Below are 21,303 nucleotides of genomic sequence, written 5' to 3' on the forward strand. Positions count from 1 at the left end.
CACTTTACAGACATTATTTAATTTCATCCTCACCATAGTCTGGTGAGATAGGTATTATTCCCATTCTACAGATGAGGAAACAGTGATTCATGTGTGCTTGAAGTCATGCAGCTGGTAAATGGCGAGGCTGGAATTTGGACCCAGATGGGCTGAACCCAAGGCCTGACTTTCCAAAGTTGTGAAATAAGTACAGCTTCTTGCTGCGTCTCCTTCAAGGGCCCCATGGCTCCATGGTCCCATGCTCCTTTCAAACCCTGCTCTCAGGATAGGGACAGAAAAGCTGTGTGCATCCTCCGTCCCCGGTGGGCCTGCACTCCGTCCCGTTGGAGCCGAGCTGGAGTGGCGCAGTTTCAGCAGCAGTGTTGGCGGGGAAGGCGTCTCCCCAGCTCACGACCTCTGGCCTTGGCAGACACACAGGTTTCTCTGGTTCTGCCCCGTCTGCTGTGAGGTGCCCTTTTCCAGACTCCTGTCCTCATTTTGGGGGAGTCACAGAGGAGGCAGAGACCTCACTCTGTCGAATTACATCATGGAACTGGCCAGGAGTGAGGTGAAGAGAGGTAGCCTCTGAAAAACTTTGCAGCCAGTGGTTCAGAAGCTGGGGGCTCTGGGGCCCCAGGAAGTCTCCCTGCACCTACTCCTTACACACTAGCCACCGGACAGGCCCCGCAGAGCTCTGCACGCAGGTGATACATGCCTGTAACTCCTCTGGCCGGAGTCCTCGTCGTGCTTCTTTGCTTCGGTGGGAGCTTACCCGTGGCAGGGGCCCTGTGTTCCCTCCCCCTGGATCTCTCCAGGGTGCCCAGCCGGGCTGCAGAGGCCGCAGCGTGGGCAGGAGTGGGAGCAGCCGGGGGTGTGAGGTGGGGCAGGGACAGGAACGAAGACCTGCCCTGTTCTCCGCTCAGGGCTCCCAGTGCACCGTCAGGGCCAGGCCTCTGAACAGGGAGTCCAGCTCTGGGGGCTGCTCCAGGTCAGAGGGCTGAGGGCCTGGCCTCTGAGCCTCAGCCTCAGGCACGGGACCCTCATCACCGGGACACACGAGGGACTCCAGCAGGCCCCAGGGACTTGGCCCCTGGTCGGCCGGGGAACACGGGAGAGAAGGAGTGTGCAAAGGGAGAGACATGGGCTGGCCCTCGATCTGGACAGAGGAGAGGAGGGGCAGCTGGCCCTTTAGGCACCCTGGTGTCCCTGGCTCCCCTCTGTCCATGTGAACCCCCAGGGGCTGGTGGAAGGATTTTGCTTCTCCTGGCTCCTCCAGATCCGAGGAGATGACCCCCTGCAGGGAAAGGCCGCCTGGGATGTAGTTTCCAGCTAGTGTCTCTTTCTGGAGCTCAGCTTTAGGCCTGAGGTGTTTGGGACTAGAGAGGGCCATAGGTGGGGAGTTTTTGCTAGATCCTTCCATGCACATCCCATAGGAAAGAGGCCAGCTGTCTGGAGTGACCTGAGGGGTATAGGAAGGAGGCTGGACCTCAGAGATGGCCTGTGGACTGTAGACTGGGGGTGCGGCTTCTGGGGTGACCTGCGGTGCATACGATGGAGGCTTGACCTCAGGGACAGCCTGGGGAGCATAAGACAGTGGGGACAGTGTCTGGGGAGGCAGTACGCTGGAGGGCTGGAGCATGGAGATGTCCGGCTGCCCGAGGTAGGTGACCTCAGAGCGGCTGTGCCGTGGTGGGGCTTCTGAGGGCTCCCTGGGCCCGGAGACCTTGACTTGGGAGTACTGGACAGGTGGGGCCAGACTGCTGGGGCCGCTCAGGTCAAAGATGGGGATCAGGACATGCTCCTGGATGAACTGCAGAGGCTGGAAGGTCAGTACGCGCTGGACGTTCTGTGCAGGGACAACGTTCTGCCTGTTAGGGTGCATTCTAAGCTCCCTGAGAGTGTGTGTGTGTGTGGGGGGTCCTCCACAGGAGGGCATGGGGGGTCATTAGGGGCTTTCTCAAGATGCATACATGGCACACCCCCTTCCCCTCCCAGAGAGGCCTGTCGATGCTGAGGCCTTCGTGAAGGGACAGTGAGGGGCCACGTCTAATGTCTGGGTTGTCTCAGGGAGGCTGTGGTTTCTCTAGGAAGGAGTAAACCAGGTAGCTGATGACCCAGATTCGGGGTTGCCTTGAGGTGCACTCTCAAGTGAGGTGGCCCACACTGCTGCTCCTCAGGGTCCCTGATGTGGGCAGGGAGGTGGGAAGGATGGGGCTGAAGGGAGGCTGGGAGAGCTGTGCAGGACATGGCCCATGCGGGCTGTGGCTTTGAGCAAAGTGGCCGCGTGCTCCTCTGTCGCTCCGTGGGTGGGAGCTGGTTCCCAGAGCCCCGCACAGCTCAGCTCAGGCCTCTGAGCAGAGACACCGTTCTGGTGGCCACAGTGGGCCTGCCCACGGGACTTGTGTGGTTTACGTAGGGCTCTGCGTTTTAAAAATTAGTTGCCAACATTTGAAAATTGGCATTTCCCACTATAATCTGAAATTCTGACTTCTCCTGAAAAAATGTGAAGGTCTGGCAGCAGTGGGCCTGCGTTCCCAGGGGGCAGTGCTTGGCTGCCCGCTTGGACAGGGCGCGGGCACCCCTCCTCGGTCCCTTGCGGGGCCTGCTCTCTTGGGTCCTGTGTTACCTGCCTGGATATGGATGCTTGGGCATCATGTGGGTTTTTCATCTCAAGTCCACCATTTCTGATCACTTTCCCCTCTTCAATACACCCTGCCGGCCATGACTTTGGTGACTTGAGGTTGGAGGGGGGGAAACGAGGCCTAATTTTGCTGATCCCTGCCCTTGAGGGAGAGCAGGGGGGCCCTGGGCCGTGCTTTCTGCTGCTCTGGGCCCTCCCCTGGACCTCGCCCTCCTGCCCCACGTGCAACTGCTCACCAGAGAGTTGGGAGGAGGAGGCGGCTTGGTGACATATTTGTAGCTCAGGAAGCAGAGCCCTGCGACGAGGAAGCCCATGGAGAACAGGAAGGCACCCGAGAAGGAGTAGGTCCAAGTCCGATCTGCGTGAGCAAAGAGGCAGAACAGGAAGGTGAGGCTGAGAGCTGGTCTGAGGCCAATCCCAAGTGTGGATGCTGCAGACCCAGAGCTTTCCCTCCCCTGCCCTCTCCTACCCTCAAGATTTGCAGGGTCTGGGCCCAAAGAGAGTACCATAATGTCTAAATATTCAGAATTTATAAACCATGTTTTTATACTGTAAAGTGAAAGTGTTGTCTGTTTACCTTGACAAATGTACTTTTCATAACAACCTAGAAGGCCCAGTTTGGAGTTTGAACTCTTGGATTCCTTGGGGTACTGTGCTGAAATGGGGAGGCCTCCATGCCTCCCACACTGCCGGGGGCCTCACGCATACGGCCAGTTCCATGATGGAGTTCGACAGAGTGAGGTCTCTGCCTCCCCAGCTCACTTAGCCAAGTTCACCCATGTCTCCCAACAAGTAGCCGCCTATTGGCCACCCTTAGGGCCACGGGTCTGCACATCAGCAGACTGTCTCCCTTCATGAGGAAGGCGGCAAGGAAGATCTGCCTAGACCAGACAGTACTGGGGCATTTGTATGGCGAACTTCAGGGTCGCAGGCACTCAGAGTGCGGGCTAGAAGGGAGGTCACAGGCTGCAGGGGGACCTGTCCACTTGGACCCAAGGACTCTTCATCTTGTGGGGAGGGCCACGGCCAGAGCAGGGCTGGGGCAGAGCCTCCTAAAGCAGGCCCTTCTTGCCTGGATGTGGGGACAGTCTGGCCTCCCTGGTAGGGAGTGTGTAGCAGAGGTGGAAGGAGGACCTGACAAAGGCAGGGGCCTGTTCCCCGACCTCCCTACAGAGGTAATGGGCGGGGTACCAGGGAAGACCTTGGCTCTGGAGGGATGCTGGGGAGACACAACTGTTTCTAAAAGAGAAGAGAGAGTGGACTAAGGGCTTTGCTGCTGAGCCTTCTCCCTGGGTCGCACATCTTTGGGATGGACATGGTCAGTTCTTGTTATGACACCCTTCCTGTCACCAGTCCAAGAGGGACTGGTGAGAAGCATGTAAGCTCTACCGATGTTCTCCACCCAAACAAAGGAGCCAGGGATGCTCCCTTCTTACAGATAATGAAACTGAGTGTCAGAGAGGCTGAGTGACTTGACCAAGGTCACACAGCTACTCAGTGGAGAAGCCAGGATTGACATGCATGACTCCAAAGCTCATCCTCACAGCCAGTACACAAGTGTGCCTCAGTTTCCTCATCTATAAAACTTGGATATTGGATGAGATGAACCCTAAAGCCCTTTCCAGCATCAAGATATTTGGGTGTTGCTCTGTGACCCTCCCAGACAGCCTGAGAGGCAGATAAAATGGGCATTCTGGGCTCTGAGGATAAATGGGCCCCAGGATACAGGGTCCAGGGCACACCATATTACTCTGAAACTGAAGTAAGGGAAATAAATCTGCCATAAAGGGGACTAGCTGTAAATAAAATTGCAGAGTGGTGGTTAGAGTCCAGGCTTCGGGATTAGATGAACCTAACTAGGTCACTGACAAGCTGTGTGGTCTCCAGCAAGTTACCTAACCTCTCTGAGCCAGAGTTCTTCCTTTGTAAAATGGGGATGATGCTACCCAACTTACAGGATTGTTATAAAGATTAAATGGGATAATATATGTAAAACATTTAACACCATGCTTGGCAATAGATTTGGTGCTTAATAAGTGGTAGGAATTATTATTAATATACTTTGTTCTTAAGGATAAAGTGCCTTCTTCATGTTGGCAAGAAATAGCCCACAAGAAGTGTGATTTAAATAAAAGCAGCTACAGTCTTAGAAAAAAATGGTCTCACATCATGAGCTAGAGCGTGTAAGGACAAGCCAACAGCAGGCCCAGGGTGGAGTGGCTGCATGCTGTAGGGCAGGCATTGGCCAGGAATCAGAGAGACCTGCCTAGTATGGGCCAGGGGAGGTCACGCATCACATATACACTCCCAGCTTAGGCCCTATAAAGTCAGTTTCCTTTTTCTAGTTCCCCTCTTGCCAAGTTCTATTCTGGGCTCTGCAGTGGCCCTTTCCCCAGGAAGGCCATGCCCTGGCAAGTGGCCAGTGCCGGCTGGTCCACCAGGCACACCTTCCCCTGGAAATGAATACACTGGGACGCAGGTAGAGAACTCAGTCTCTTGTGGGCTCCTGGGAGCAACAGATGAGTTAAGTTTCTGAACAAAGCTGAGGGCCAGAAGCAACTTGATTCTGCCAAGCTGCAGTTCAGCCCCAGGGCCCAGCCTGTAGCAGCCGCCTCTCCTGTGTTCACTGCGGCAGAAATCACCTACTGACATCGTTAATGCGAACGTGATGACTGAGGTGGAGATGGTTATTCCAAATCCATCCAATCTACCTCACTTCCGTCCTCTCAGCTTGCAGCGTTGAGCATGACAACATTTCTATCTCTATGAAAAGAAACACTAATTAAAATATCATGTCGCTTATGAGGAGAGTTGAGTTTCAATGTGCTGGAGGGAGGGAGCACCAGACACCCTCTCATTTTGAGCAGATGACTCAAAACTATTTCAATAGTAGTGCAATGGAGAGGATGTGGTCTCCAGAATTAGACTTGGTTCTACTCCTCACCACTTGTGTGATCTTGGGGAACTGACTTAACCACTCTGAACCTCGGTTTCCTCAGTGAAACGAAGATGATAATAGTACCTGCCTCATGGGCTGTGCAAGAGGACTGTGCTTACTAGTGCCTGGTCCCTGGTTAGCACTGAAGAAATTCACAGTTATCATCACCTGGAAAGTACTGAAGGATCTTTTCATCTTCTCTGCTCTCCCTTCGGCAGGTTATTTCCCTGTATATCTCATTTGGGTTAATATTAAGGCAAATTTGTTTTGCCAGGGTACACACACAGCTTGCCAGAGAGGAAATGCAGACAGAGGCTGACAGGTGGAAATTAAACATGTGCTGTGATAACCCATCAGCTAACTGATGTGTGCATAAACAGACTGACTTTAACAATATACTAGTCCTCCTTCTGTGGTTTCTTAGAGCACTGCCAAGCCTCCCCTTGGCACAGGGTCAAGACTTGAACTGACCACCACCACCACATCACCACCACCACCACCATGACCACCACCATCTCCCTCTGGCGTTAGCTGAACTTACCTGGCAGCGTCTTCACCCGGCACATGTAGGGGGCACTCTCTTTGGACCAGGTTGGAACAAAAATCACGATGGTCCCAAGGAACTCTGTGTCAGGGGTCAGGCCAATGAACTCATATTCTCTCTGCTTCCCTCCAAGGTGCTGAATTTGACAGAGAACCCAGAGTGACTCTTCATTCACACCCACCTCCACATGGAGCCCAAGCAAGCCTGCTCACGCCTCTGCCTGGGTTACTGCTCTCAGTAAAATGGTACCACCAGCTGCCCAAACCAGGAACTGGTGGGTCAGTTTGCAGTGCTCCCTTCCTGTTCCCATCCCCCCACCTTTTACATTATCTTCAAAGCCAGTTGGTCCAAGCTCCATGAATGTCTATTGAGAATGGCATCTGGCACACAGTCAGCCCACTAAATATTAGCTCCTATTGTCACCACCACCACCACCACCACCACCACCACTACCACCACCACCACCATCACCATCACCACCATCACCACCATCACCACTACTATCACTACCACCATCACCATCACCACCACCACCACTACCACCACCACCATCACCACCACCACCACCACCACCATCACTACCACCACAACCACCACCACAACCACAACCACCACGACCACCACAACCACAACCACAACCACCATGACTACCACCACCACCACCACCACCACCACCACCATGACTACCACCACCACCACCACCACCACCACAACAACAACAACCACCACCACCACGACCACCACAACCACCATCACCATCACCACCACCACCACCACCACCACCACCACCATCACTACCACCACAACCACCACCACCACAACCACCATCACCATCACCACCACCACCACCACCACCACAACCACCACCACCATGACTACCACCACCACCACCATCACTTCTACCACCATTCTCCCATCATCCTTTATTCTTCTAGTTCTTCTCCTCCTCCTTCTTCTTTATCAAATATCAAAAACTATTTAATATCCATCCCTCTCTTGCCTTCCTCACTGCTTCTACCTTAGCTGGGCTTCAACATCTTTAGTCTGGACTCTTTCAGAGGCCTCCTGTCTCGGGTTTTGCTCCCTTACTGGTCACCTGTCTCTGGTTTTGCCCTGTCCGCTTCCATATTCATCTTGGTGCCATGGTGATCTTTCTAAAAGATTAACTACAAAGAAAGAGAAACTGTGATCCATATTCAGGAGGAAAGCTGGCCAATGGTGGCCTCACCCAAGAAGACCAGTATGGTGGACTTAGAAGATGATGATTTTGAAGCAGCCAGTAGAAATATGCTAAAGGAGATGAAGGAAAATGTACTCATAATGAATAAAGAACTAGGAAATATCAGTAATATAGAAACTATAAAAGTTGGAAACTTTAAAACTGAAAAATACCATATCTGAAAAAAAACCCCACTGAATGGTCTTAACAAAAGATTGGAGATGACAGAAGAGTCAGAGAACTTATCAATTAAGATGAAAAAGTTAGAAAGAATTAGGTAGTGGTGATGGTTGCACAACATTTTGAATATACGAAAAATCATTGAATCATTCACTTTAAAAGGAAGAATTTTATGGTATGTGAATTATATCTCAATTTTAAAAAAGGCAAAATGTCAAAATGCTGTCTGTAAGAGATGCACTTTAAATATAAAGACACAGATAGATTGAAAACTAATGGAGGTAGATGTCAAAAGATATACCGTGTAAACTCTAAGTCTAAGAAGGCTGGAGTGGCTGTACTGATGGCAGGGAAGGTGGACTTCAATACAAAGAGTGTTACTAGAGATAAAAAAGGATGCTTCATAATGACCAAAGGGTCAATTGATCAAGAGGCTTCAACCATAAATGTGTATGTATTTGGTAATAGTTTCAAAATGCATGAAGCAAATATGCCCAGAATTAAAGGGGAAAAGAGACAAATCCACAATCACAGTTGGAAATTTTAATGCTCTCAGCAATCCAAAGAACAGCGGAGCTCCCCTGAATCAGGAAAGACAGAGGATCTGAGCAACACTTTGAGCCACCTTTACCTAACAGACTTACCGAGCACTCCACCAACAACCGCGAGATACAAATTCTTTTCAAGTACACATGGAATATTCACCAAGATAGGCCATCTGCTGGGCCATAAAACAAGTCTCCATAAATCGAAAAGGACTGCAATCATTCAGATTATGTTTTTGGAACACAAACAATTAAAGTGTAGGTCAATAACAAAAAAATATTCAGTAAAACCCCAAATATTTACCAAAATATGGTTGTGATAAGGACTCTCCTTTTAGCAGTTCCCCTTGACGACTGAAATAGTGAAAATTCCTCTGTCCACCACCCAGACCCCCTACAGCGCAGCATGGCTGACTTTCCAGGTTTATCTCCCATGGTTCCTCTACATCAGTGGTTCTCAAACTCCAGGGTGGCTAAGAAGCACTTGCTCACTAAAATTCAGATGCCAGGAGTGCAATCTGAATTTAATTTAGTAGACTGGATAGAGGCCCAAGCACCTGCATTTGAAACAACTGCTACAGGAGATTCTGACGCCATAGGTTTGGGGCCGTGCTTTGAGAGACCGTTCTGTACATCTCTCTCTCTGTGCTCCAGCCAGACGTGGCAGTTTTGTGCTTTTCAGAACTGTCCTGAGTTTTCCTGCTTCTCTCTCTGATCACAGTGGGGCATGTAGGCCAGTGGGCTTTGAACAGAGCTGGATTTGAATCCTGACTGTGCTATCATTTGCTGAACAATCTTGAGCAAGTGACTGAAGCTCTCTGAGCCTCTGTTTTCTCATTCAGGAAATGGAGAAAATAGCTCCTACCTTACAGGGTTGTGGTGAAGATTAAATGACATGACAAGCACATATTAATCGGCACACCCAGAAATTGGTATTGGTAACAGAGAGTTTTCCGTTCTGGGAGTCTTCCCAGATCTCTCTGAGCTGACATCTTCCCTGTCTCCTCCCCACCCCCACCCCACCCCATAAAATAACCTTATTTTTCTCTACCTATAGCTATTTGAATTCTTGTTTTAACTCCTTCCCACCCACTAGATTATAAACTCCTTAAGTGAGGTAATGGTCACTCAATGGAATTATGGCTTATTGACACATGTTAGGGGGAAAATACTACATTTTCTGAATGCACAAATAAATAAGTTTTATATATATCATTTGACAATTTATGACCTTGCCTTCTACTTTTCCTTATTATTCATCTTAAGACTGCCTGTATCCAGATCCAGGAAATAGTGGAGAATTAGTAAAAAGAACTGCAGCAGTAGAAATTGATTTCAGCATTTTCCAAAGTGAACACCTGAGGATGTTAATAGAGGTGGTTCCCCAGGATATTAGAAGGCATTTGGCAAAAAAAAATTATGCAAAGCCAAAGGAGTTTCTCTGGTCAAATAAATATGAAAGATGTTCTATTAAACAAATTGAAACTGGCTTCTTGGCTTGGCAGGACAGATGAACATACACAATTAACATGCTATTGTGTATGTGAATCTGCAAGAGGGACACTGTAGATATGTTTTGTGAAATGCTAATTTTATATTAACACATCCCCTGTTTACCTACAACAATGCAAATGTAATTGAGAGAGAAATGGGTGTCCCAGGCAGGGAAGGCCCAGGGCAGTGCATATATTTACCATTTGGTAGGTGTGGTTGATGTGGAGCTCTAAGTGGTAGAATAGGTCATGGAAGATGTCCTCAAGGGTTAGCCGGTGGCCATCCCCTGCGTGGATGGGCGTGGGGGTGGGATGGACAACCATCTGGATGGATCTCACCTTTGGAGTACAGGTCACATCAGGTGGTTTGATGGTAGCTGGACAAATGGAGAGAGGAAAAAAGAAAAAGTCAGAACCAGCCGCCAATGTCTAAGGTTGGCCTGGCTCATAGAAATGACTGCTTCCCCTCATCTCCCAACCCTGCCCCAGCTATGCTTCTGAAACCATCAGCGAAGCTACAGGGGAGAAGAAAAAAATGAAATGACCTTTACTGGTTTATAGACCCTTTGGGAATTTGATTGAATGCTATGAATCTTTTCTCTTCCCCGAATGGACATATACAAAAATCTTGTGCTCAATTTTAGGGATTCATGAGTCCCACTCCTCCTGAAGTTAATTTATGAAAGTCCTTCAAGGGTTCATTGATCCCCAAAATTAAAAACATCTGAAGTAGAAGAATGTTCAGTTCAGTGTTTTCTATAAAACCAAAAACTGCTTTAAAAGTCTTAAAAAAGGGAATTTGGGAAATAAAGTAGGGTGCCGCCATAGAACAGATCATTTTGCAGCCATGAAATATTTTGCGGGAAAATATTTAAGGACACGGGCAATGTTCATGATACCATTATATGAAAAACAAAACAACAGCCAGATTACAAAAGACTAGAAACAGGTGTGGTTATATTCCAGTGTTCAGATTATTTTGGGCTACTTTTATTTTCCTTTGTGTATTTCTGCATTTTCCAAATTTTCTGCAATACACATGTACTCATTGAATAAGTCAAGAAAAAAATAATTTAAGTTCATTTCTCATTTTCTTTAAAAACCAGGTGACCATTCAGTCAGTTGGTGACCATCGCCACCTGCTTAACTTGTGTGGCCACTCATATTCATTCATTCATTCGTTTATTCATCCATCCATCAATTATGCACTGAGCATCTCCTACATGTCAGGCACTGTGTTAAGGACTGGGAATACAGGGGATACTCCACCCACAGGCGTCCTCCTGAGCTCACATTTCAGTGGGGGTGGTGGATGATATACATGGAAGCAAGCACAATAGTTGCAGATTGTGAGTTGAGCTACGAGGACGACCTGTTTATTGTGACAGAGAAAAACAGGTGGTGACCTAGCGAAATCAGTTTTGGGGGCTGGGAGTGGGGACGCTCACTTAGAAGGTGACGTTGAAGCTGAGACCAAGGCTAAGAACTAGAAAAGAGTCAAGGGAGGAGAAGGAGGTGGACCCAGTTAGGAGCCGTGGCTCTAGTCAAGAGGAAGATGAAGGTGGTCAGGATGCAGATGGAGAAAGAAGAGCAAGCACACTGGGCATGCTCTCTAGGGGCACCATCCCTAAAAATCACATGCCTGATGGCCTCCCCCCAGCCCAGGAGGCAGAGGCCCTCTGGGCCATCCTCTCCTCCCCTCCCCTCCTCAGCAATATGAGCGGCTCCTACTGTGTTGCAGTGAGCTGAAACGGTCGGTCATCTTGGTGGCTGACCGGCCTCCCGCGCTGACGGCAGTTACCCTGGCATAGTAGAGCTCTGTGAGGTTGCCCGTCTCCATGGTCAGGTTGCAGAACCTCCGAGTGATCTGCTGGCAGCCCTCCTTCGCCAGCCACTCTCTCTCTCCGTACCTGTAGGTGAGGGAGGGGCAGGAGCACACCTTTAATGAACAGGCCTGGCACCAGGCCTATGGTTTATTAATAATGATAAGACATCTAATATTTGCTTAGCACGTTCTGTATCCCAGGATCTTTATGTGGACAAGGCATCCATCCTCACAATGATCCCTTGAGGGTCAAACATTATTCTCCCTCTTTTTCTCTTGAGGAAGCTGAGGCTTAAAGAAGTAAAAATTTCCCAGGTGTTTGGGCAGGTGGGATTTGAACTTCATCAGTCAGGATCCGCATTCCGGGCTCATCATCCCCACAAGCCTTTGGGACAGGCACTGTTATCCATCCCCATTTTAAAAATGAGGGAACTGAGGCTCAGAGGGGGAGTGACCTGCCACAGGACGAAGTGGTAGGACTAGGCCTGGAACCCAGGTCTGCCAACCCTCCTCTCTTGCATGGGAAGGGAGATGAGCAGAAACAGGGACATGGGCTGGAGGGGGCGGGCACCACTTTTTGTCAACCTCCTCTGTCCAATAATAGTAAAACAGTTATTGGTAACTTGTTATTTGCCAGGCACAAGTGTTAATGACTGTCTTATCCAATCCACCTAACAACCTTATGATGAAAACACTATTGCTATCCTTATTTTCTGGATGGGGAAACTGAGGCTTGGTGAGGTTACTTCACTGCCCAAGGCTATATAGGCAAGAACTGGCATATAATGAAGGGCAGTCTGACTCCAGAACCTGTACCTTAACCATTATTTTACCCTCCCTCTGCAATAGAAACAAAGAGGAGGGGAGCTATATCTCTGGGAAAGAAGGCTGTGTAACACCAGTCTGGGTTGGGGTGTGGGGAAGGGGGATGCTATTTTCTTGGAAGATTGGTTTTGGGGCAGAGTCAAAAGAGGCCAAGTTGGAAGGGAAGCCTACTTCTTATACTCAACACTGTAGACCGTGTCTTGAGGGGTCTCTGGCCCGCTGTCCCACATCAAGATGTTTTCGAAGTTGCTGGACTGGAATTTCACTTGTTGAAGAAGATCCGAAGTGTCCTCAGCGATGTGAGCTGCAGGAAGTGGGAGCAGGGTGGGCAGGTCTGCACGAGGACCCCGCCACCGCCTTCCAACACTGTCCAACGAGGAGGGTGAGAACTGCACCCCCCCACTGGAGACGATGCTGACCCTCACTGCTCTCCTTCACTGCTGTTTTTTCTCTTTAGTGAACTATAATTCACATTTCATACAATGCACTATTTGAAAGTGTACAATTCCATGGTGTCTTAGTATATTCACAAAGTTGTGCAACCATTACCACTATCTAATGCCACTATCAGAATATTTTCATCGCCTTAAAAAGAAACCCTGTGTCCAGTGTTACTCTCCATACTTCCTCCTTCCCCCAGCCCCAGGCAACCACTAATCCACTTTCTGACTCTCTGGGTTTTCCTATTCTGGTCTTTCCATATAAAACATGGTTATATAATGTGTAGCCTTTTGTGTCTGGCTTCTTTTGCTTGATGTATGTTTTCAAGGTTCATCCATATTGTAGCATGAATCAGTACTTATTTCCCTTTTATGGCTGAATAATATTCCATTGTATGGACATACCACATTTTGTTAATCTCCTCATCAGGTAGGCATTTGGGGTGTTTCTACTTTTTGGCTATTATGAGTAATGCTGCTGTGAACATTTGTGTACAAGTTTTTAAGTGGAATATGATTTGGTTTTCTTGAGTCTATAGCTAGGAGTGGCATTGCTCGGTCATATGATAATTCTAGGTTTAATTTTATTGAAGAACGCCAAGCTCTTTGCCAAACTGTTTTCCAAAGTAGCTGCACTATCTCACATTCCCACCGGCAATGTTGGAGTGCTGTCATTATTCTGCATCCTTGCCAACACTTGTCATTGTCACTTATTCACTTTTTAACATCATCTGAATTGATGTCCTCACCAACTGAATATTTTAAAGATACTCAACTAGAATATCTAAGTAACTTGCAGAGTCAGTAATTTCAAACAAGGGTGGAGAAGATGTTGTGAATTCCTGTCTCTTTGCTGGCAGAACAACCCCTGCCCACCACACCACTTCTTAGGAAGGAAAAGGTACTTTCTGCAGCCACATGGACTCCATGGAGAGAGGGATGCTGACTGAGGCCACATATGGGTTGGGTGGGGTGACACAGGGGAAGCTTTGTCAACAGAACATCAATTCATCTCTAAAATGGGAAGGATTTGACTTAACTAAAGACAAACAATAATGACAGTAGCAGCAGCTGATATTCATGAAATGCACATGTAAGTGCCAAGTCACTTCATTAACTTCTCCTGACAACCTGATAAGGCAGTGACTATCATTATCCCTAATTTATGTATGAGAAAAACTGGGGCTCAGAGACGGTTACATGCTTAGTGTCACAGTTAGCATGTCACAGAGCCTGAAGTATACATTACGGTGCTGGACTGGTTGTGGGGTGGATACAAAAGGCCAAGGAAGAGACAGCAAAGGCCAGAGCCCAAAGAAGAGGACCGGGGAAGGGCACTGCCCCCAGGGCAGCCTTCACTGTAAATGAGAGCCCTGGACTTACAGAACTCTTCTTTCAGCCTCCAAGCTGGGCCTGTGGAATGGGACTGGGTGAAGGAAAATGGGGACCAGAGCTGGCAGCTGGCTCTGAGTGTGCTCAGAAGGGCCTGGTTGCCAGGGGTGGGAAATAAACAGGTGCAGACCCAGTTGCGTCAAGGTCTTGAGGCCTTGTGTATATATGTCTGTGATCTATGTACATGTCGCCCCAGTCATGGCCATGAGCACCAGCAGGCCCAGTGTGTGAGGGAGTAGATCATTAGTTATTCTCCATTTCAGGCCCACCTATGATATTTCTGCAAGAGGGGTCCATAGGCTTAGGGGGCACCTGTGGGAATGAGGAAGAATATTAGGACAGCCCAATCCTGCTGTGCACCTACTGGCTAAATCTAAGGCAACATTCCTCTCTGAGTCGGTCTGGTCAGGCCCAGCACCTGGAGAAATCTTTGTGTTCCGGGCTTCCTGGGGCCCCCATAAGGGGTCCCTGGAGCCTGGGTGGGTCATACTACCTCTAGCCAATGTGAAGGCTATTCTGCTGAGCCCCAAGGTGAGGCTGACATCTTGTTTGAATCTGAATCTGGGCAGAATTGGGTTATGTTCTGGAGGGACGGGTTCTTGACTCAGGGCTATGGCTTATGTTGAGCGAGGGAGTCCACTTGAGATCAAAACTGAATGGTGGCTTCGGCAGGGTGAAGTCAAGGGTAAGAAGGAGAGTGGGTGGAATTTGAGAGGCGGCCAGGGTCTGTCTCCCCTAATGGTGGGTTGGGGTCTGCTGTGGGAAGCTTGCTGGTTGGAGTCAGTATCCTGGTGGGCTGTCTGGGTTGGGAGATGCTGGTGGCTGAGGCTGGGACATGCTCAGGAGTAAAGGGCTTAGGCTGGGTTGAGGTTGGCACTATTTTCCAGGAAGGAACTAAATCTGGCTTCCTGAGGTTGGTGGGTGGGCCCTGGCCAGCAAGATCTGCCCTCTCCTCCCACCCTACTCATTCCTTTTCCTCCTCAAATAGGTCATCTGTTCTTCTACCTGTGTCACCTCTGTGCTTCCCAGGCGGAAATCTACCTGTGAAATCCAGGGGACATATGTACTGTCTAGAGACCGACAGACTGGTGGACTTTATAGGAGTTTGCACATTTGCTTAGAAAAAGTCAATCCAGCAGGCTTTGGTATCGGCCCAAGAACACTGGTGTGAGGAGACCTGGGTCCCAGAGTGACTTACTGCTCTTAACAATCCCCTAAGGGCTGTTTCTTGGTGCCCACCTTAAAGGGCTGAGAACCTCTAAGACTTCCAACCAGAATTGGGGTGAGGGGGTCTAAAGGAAGATTCCTTGGGGTCTTTGGGGACATATCAAGTCCTCTCACTCATCATGTAATGCCAGCAGGCGGACAGACTGCAGGGTCCTGGCAGCAGCTGGAAGCACTGCGGGTCAGGGGATGGCAGTGGAGGGTGCAGGGAAGAGCTGGCCCTTTAGGGGCCTCATCCTGCCCTGGAGCTGGAAGGGGCCCTGCAGAGGCCACCCCTCTCCACTCTTCAGACAGAACTATGCTTCCATTTCCTGAGAAAGTTCCCTGAATTTTATTAAACATCTCAGGGAGAGAGGGACCATCTAGGATCTCAGGCATCCGTCTGAAAATTGTCCATAGTGAAAAAAAAATTCACTTTATTGGATTTGAAAACTATACCCTGTAGTCCTGTTTTCAAAAGGGCCCCGATGTTTTAAGACCTATTAATGCAGCAGACCTGACTACTCTGGGAGAAAATGCTCTTTCAGATCCAGCAGGAAGGCGGGAAGAGGCCCCGCCGGGGTGTGGAGGAAGGCAGCGGCTGACAGCGGCATCAGGCTTGTCCACCCTCCTCTCCTACCTCCCCTTGTCCCGCCAGTGCCAGCCAGAAGTGGAGGAGTGGATGGATGGCACAACTCCTACCAGAATGTTTCAAGGAGTCAAAGGATGTCCGACTCCTTCAAGTGAATTCTCCATCCACATGGATGGGGGGACCTGGCACCCCAGTTCAGACGTGGCCTGTGTCTCTGAGTCCCGAGGGTCAATTGAGGCTCTGGAAGAGCCCATGGTCTGAGAGACCCTCCTGCCCAGTAACCTGAGCTGGCACCCACTTCTCCAGGGAAACTTGGCACCCAGCTTGGCCCTAGCAGAGAAGAAACTGAAACTGGGTGGCATGCAGGGGGCAGACCACCCTGATTACTGGTTCCAGGTGGTTGGGGGATTCTGGCCCTGGGGCGATGGGCACTCACCAACCAGGGATCCTGCAGCTGCAGCCAGGATGGTCAGTAGTGTCCTCATTGGGGCCGGGCACAGAGCCCTCTTTTGGCCTCCGCTCTGGGCCGAGCACAGAGGGAGAGCTGGGAAGCTTGGCGGCCTCGGCAGCTGGCGCCACCCTGGTGGGCGGGGAAAGAGGGGAGCCGGGTACAAAGGTGCCTAGCCTCCTTCGGAATTCCAGGTCCTGGGCGGGGTCCAGGGGAGTTCCCTTCCTAGCTGCAGAACAGCAACGGTGACAGGCTGGCCTGTTTATCTGGTCTGGTGGCTGATTCATCCCAAGACTCTTTAGTGGTTTCTCAGAGAGCTGAGGGCAGAAAAGGTGAAAATAACCCAGGGCGAAAAGCTTTATCAGAACAGTTTGGCACAGGGCACCAGAAGCCTGCAGCACACGTCTGCCGTCTGTCCCAGTGATTCTGTTCTCAGGGATTGTCCCTGAGGCAACTAACTGGAGCAGTCAAAGAAGCAGAAAATGTGTTCTAGAATTTTCCTGTGTCAAAGGCGAAGCTGTGAGTCCTTCACTTTTTTTGGCAGGAGGAGGTATACGATGTCTGTGGCTGCTCCTTGGGCCCCATGTCAAAGCAGGTCCCCAGGCTGGACGATAGACTTGAGGGTAGCCTCCCCTTCTAGAGAGGCTGATGGGGGTGGGAAGCCCAGGTACTCTTCCCTTGAGTCTTTGGGGTCTGGGGCCTGTAAAGGGCAAGGAAAAAAACAGTGTGAACTTCAGCGACTCTACTGTGCCAGAGATGGGAGCAAAAATTCACGAATGAGCCGTTGGTTTGAGACACTGAAGATTCAAACTGCTCACTCAAGCTGTCATGGGCCATCTAGAGCTGTGTACATACAGATTACTATGAGATTCAATGGGGTTCAAGTTTAGGAAATGATTTCCTTCTGCTCCCTGGGCCTCAGAGAAGACTGAAGGGGTGGACATGGTCAGAGCTCTGAGTTCCTAGGAGAGTTTGGCTGGTCCTAGTCAGACAAGAGCAGGCTGAGGCCTACGGCAGGAGAGCTGGTTCCCGAGGGAGGCTATGAAGGGTTTGGCTTTTGATGCAGTAGGCTGTGATATCTGGGAATCTATATTTAAGGTTTTCTTTTCTGTGTTGCAATAGTTTTCTATCACCCCTGAGTCTTTGATAAAGTTTGTTTGAAGCTGAATTTGAGCTGTGCTTTAAAGGAATTAAAATATATGGCTCATGCTAGTCCTTTATTGTAATTTCTTTAGAATTTAGAAACTACGTTTCTTACATTTCCCTTATTTACTGCTTTCTGATGGGCTCAACCAATGGGAGGCACTGGAGGAAACTGGAGAACTGGAGGATAGAAGGCACGGGATCTCTCCCCTTTTTTCTCTGTTTTGAGCGGCAGCCCCAGCAATGGCTGTGTCTCCTCTGAGCTCCAGTTCCCTCCGGCCAGGCAGCCGCCACCATCACTCTGTCAGGTGGCCAGCTCCTGGGCTTTGGTATCACCCCCCTGACCCCAATTTTTCCCTTTAGCTCAAAGGATGGAAGAGCTCCTGCTGTGGGGAATCTCTGGGCTGGTTCCCAGGCCCTGACTGAATTCTCAGCTCTTCCATCACCTGGGTAACCGACTCCCTTGTATTAAAGCCTCTTGGTTTGAAAAACTCAGGAGGTTTCATGTTCCTGAAGGGCCATGATGGACCCAGGGCCTTTGATGATTTTGCAGACAACGTGGAGGGGGTGGGGGATCATGGTTGTAGAAACAGGTCACAAAATGCCAAGAAGGGCCCATAGGGAGAGCAACAGTCACTGGAGCAATCTTGGCTGGCTGGCTGGGGACAAGCTGCGGCTCCAGCAGACGGGAGGGCCTTCCTTGGGGACTCCCAGCGGCACCTGCCGGAAGGAACCTGGTGGAAGAACTAGGCTCCCGAGAGTTATGAGGGACTATGGTTATATAGGAATTAAGGTGAAGGAAGACACTTGGACTGTTAATGAACTGGGGAACATCCAGACTTCATTTCTGAAAGTAGGAAAAAAAAAATATATATATATATATATAGAGAGAGAGAGAGAGAGAGGGAGAGAGAGAGGATAGCTTCCATGTAACAGTAGGGGTTTGGTTTAATGGAATAATGGTTTGTCTGCCTGGTGCAAGACAAATGCAGTCTTCAAAAAATGCTGTGCTGGTACCTAGAATTATCATGTATATAAATGTTGAATCACTGTGTTGTACACCTGAAACTAATGTAATACTGTGTGTCAACTACCCTTCAATAAAAAATTTAAAAAAAAATGCTGTGGCAAAATGTTTTGTAGGCTGGTAAAGATTCACCATATTTCGTTAAGTGAAAAGAAGCATGGCCTAAACTATGGAGAGTGCAAACCTGGTTAAAACACATAGAGAAAAAAATCTTGAAGGATACATGAAAATATTAATGGAGTGATCTGTGGGTGGCATTAGGATTACAGGGGGTTTTTGTTTTCTTTCCTTCGCTCATCTGCATTTTCTAGAGTTTTTATAGGATAATTTTAAATTATGCATATTCTTATAAAATACAGGAATATTTTTATTATTATTATTAAATAACATAAAATATTATTTTATATTCAGGAAAAGCAAGGGTACGTGCAAAACAAGTAGGCATTAAAGACGTGTCTTGGTCTGGGCCATACCCACTCCTGAAATGCCATTACCTCTCCCTTAGCCAAACTCCCTCTTCTTCAAGGCCATCTGGGATGTCTGTCTCCTGCGGGCTGACTGTGACAACAGCTCCAGCCCACCGAGGTCTCACTTATAAAACCCTTCTAGAGCTCTGGTGTGCTGTGCATTTGGCATATTTTTCTCCTGTTTGAGATGCGAAAGGAGAGACTCAGGTGAGGCAGAGGTGAGATGCCAGCAGCATCTTTAAAACGGGAGGGGCTGTTGCATGGAGAAGGGTGGAGCCCCCCTTTGTGTACAGGAAAACCAGGCGGGTAGGAGGGGACATGTTAAGGAGGCAAATTTCTTTTGATTTAAGGAAATAGATCTTGCCATGATGGTGTGGCTGACTAGGATGGGCTGCTCTTGGTTGCTGGGAGGGCTGTGACCACTGATAAATGTTCCCTTGATAACCTCGTTCGACGTTCTCTAAAATTCAATGGTTCTTGTCTCCCCAGTGAGGAAGAAAATGTCCTGAGTGCAAAGAACACCCCTTGTATTTCTCTGTTCCCTCCACGTGGCTGAATATAGAGCAACTATCCAACATTGGCTTACAGAATTGGCTTGTATGGCAGCAGATTCACCCTAGTGATTCTTTCTGGCTCAGACTGCCAGGAACATGCTTTTGTTTTCTCGCTGGTAAATTTCCCCAGTGCACTTTGCTTTCTCTTGCCTCTGAGTCTTTGTCCAAGCTGTACCTGCTGCCTGGAACACCTTTTCAACCCCCATTTTTCCTGTCTAATTCTTGTTCATTCTTCAGATCTCTTCTCAAATTCACTTCCACCAGGAAGCCCTCTGTATGTGAGTCCCTCAAGGGCTGGGTTAGGGGCCCCAGCTCTGTGCTCCCGTGCCCCTTCAATCGCCCCCCATCCCAGTGCATATGGCACCATGTTATTAGTTTCCCCTGCTGCTTATTATGGGGACAAAGTGTGTAACTTGCTCTCCTTGATAGCTCAGCGTCCACCATGAGCTGGCATAGAACAAGTACCCAGTAGTATTTTCTGAATGAATGAGTGTGCTGGGCGGAGCTGGCTTCTACTGACTGTAGAACATCCCTAAGCTGTAGAAAAATCATATCCTAAAACGACAAATATGAGTGTGACCTGCTCCTGTCCCTTCTTTCAACACACACAGATGCTGGAACCTGTTTTGCAGAAGCAAGAACTTCAAAAGGCAGTGGGCTGTGCTCTGAAGGAGGGCAAGTGCTATGTTCATGGTTGGTGACCCAGCAGTGACAGAGCCAGAAGGGGGTTCCTGATCATTCATGGACCAGAGGAGCAAGAAACAAAGCTTTGGCAACCCACCCCAGGGCCTCCTGTTACAGAAAAGCCTGACAATCAGAGTCGTGTTTGAGTCCACCTGGCTCCAAGCCTGGGCTGTTCAACGAGGGACACTGACTTAAATGTCCCAGGTGTGGAGCCTGGGTCTGGTCCCAACCTTGCACCTAACTCCAGGTGACCTTGGCTGATCCCTTCTCTGGGCCTCGGTTTCTCTGTCTGTAGAGGAGGCAGAGTAAAGAAGACCTTAAGGGCCCTTGGAGCTTGAACGGCTCCCTGATTCTGTGTCAATTTGGGGTTAGAAACCCCCTGACATCCCAGAATTCCCTTCATGGCTACCGTCAGTGACAGAAGCACAAATTCAGCTCAGTGTTTATTGACTTGGCTTATAACTTCAGCTCCCTTTCAGGGTAAGGAGCTCCTGAAGCTTATTGCATGCTTATATGACCATGCTTCTTCATAGAACATTAAAGATCCTGTCTCATGCTGGGATTGGGGGAACAGTTTCATATGCACCCTGGAAGCCAGGAAGCAAACAGAATATGGGCTTTTGGCAGGCTGCCCCGGGTTGGAATCCTAGCTCTGCCACTTCCCCACAGTGTGCTGGTCTCTTAATCACTTACCCCAGCTTTCTCTCTTAACAGCTAGATGAGTGGTGAGGAGCCCTTGACAAATAACCCCCTTAGGAGGACAGATAACAGTCTCTGCTCCTCAGGGTTGCTAGGAGGATTAACAAAGCTGGTATCTCAGGACAGTTTCTGAGCAGGAAGAGTCTCATGCAGCTAGTGTCCTCTGTTACAAAATAAGGAACCAAGGACCAAGAGAAGTCCCTTAAAACCCTTTGTAAAAACCTGGACTCCTGAGTGTGTAGGCTTGGGGATTGTGGGACGGAGCCATGTGGGCAGCAAAAAATATTCCCTTAAAAGTCTGAGTGGCTGATAGTTTCTGAGGCCAATTCCAGGGATGGGGGAAGTGAGTGCATTGCATCCTACAGATTAGACCATGTGGTGGGATTATAGTTATTTAGAGGGGGGACATTCCATGAAAGGGCCTGGAACTCTAAAGACGGAAGTTGGGGTGGGGGGATTCTGAGT

At 49.2% G+C, this 21,303-nt stretch overlaps 1 protein-coding gene and 1 long non-coding RNA gene across 2 annotated transcripts in view; one reads left to right on the forward strand and one right to left on the reverse strand.

Moving 5' to 3' along the window:
• On the reverse strand, nt 1-16,411 carry IL22RA1 (interleukin 22 receptor subunit alpha 1). The gene is made up of 7 exons (XM_036914713.2): nt 16,253-16,411; nt 12,361-12,493; nt 11,271-11,449; nt 9,741-9,916; nt 6,100-6,238; nt 2,857-2,978; nt 1-1,825 (listed from the first exon to the last, which is right to left on the reverse strand). The coding sequence occupies exons 1-7, from the start codon at nt 16,299-16,301 to the stop codon at nt 899-901; spliced, it is 1,725 nt and encodes a 574-aa protein (XP_036770608.2). The 5' UTR covers nt 16,302-16,411; the 3' UTR covers nt 1-898.
• LOC118927035 (uncharacterized) overlaps nt 1,557-21,303 on the forward strand; it is a 22,582-nt gene continuing 2,835 nt past the window's right edge. Inside the window, exons 1-2 of the long non-coding RNA XR_005030690.2 lie at nt 1,557-1,639; nt 20,067-20,619. This is a non-coding gene — a long non-coding RNA (uncharacterized LOC118927035). The remainder of the gene's footprint in view (nt 1,640-20,066; nt 20,620-21,303) is intronic.

Source organism: Manis pentadactyla, chromosome 4 (assembly GCF_030020395.1).
Source record: "Manis pentadactyla isolate mManPen7 chromosome 4, mManPen7.hap1, whole genome shotgun sequence".
NCBI classification, from domain to species: domain Eukaryota; kingdom Metazoa; phylum Chordata; class Mammalia; order Pholidota; family Manidae; genus Manis; species Manis pentadactyla.

Excerpts from the sequence above, each read along its gene's own strand:
- IL22RA1 (XM_036914713.2), bottom strand. The coding sequence starts at position 16,301 with ATGAGGACACTACTGACCATCCTGGCTGCAGCTGCAGGATCCCTGGTT. Across the intron at positions 9,917-11,270 it reads TTTCAGCTCACTGCAACACA|CTACCATCAAACCACCTGAT; the intron begins GTAGGAGCCGCT and ends CCATTTGTCCAG. Across the intron at positions 2,979-6,099 it reads CCGGGTGAAGACGCTGCCAG|ATCGGACTTGGACCTACTCC; the intron begins GTAAGTTCAGCT and ends TTGCTCACGCAG.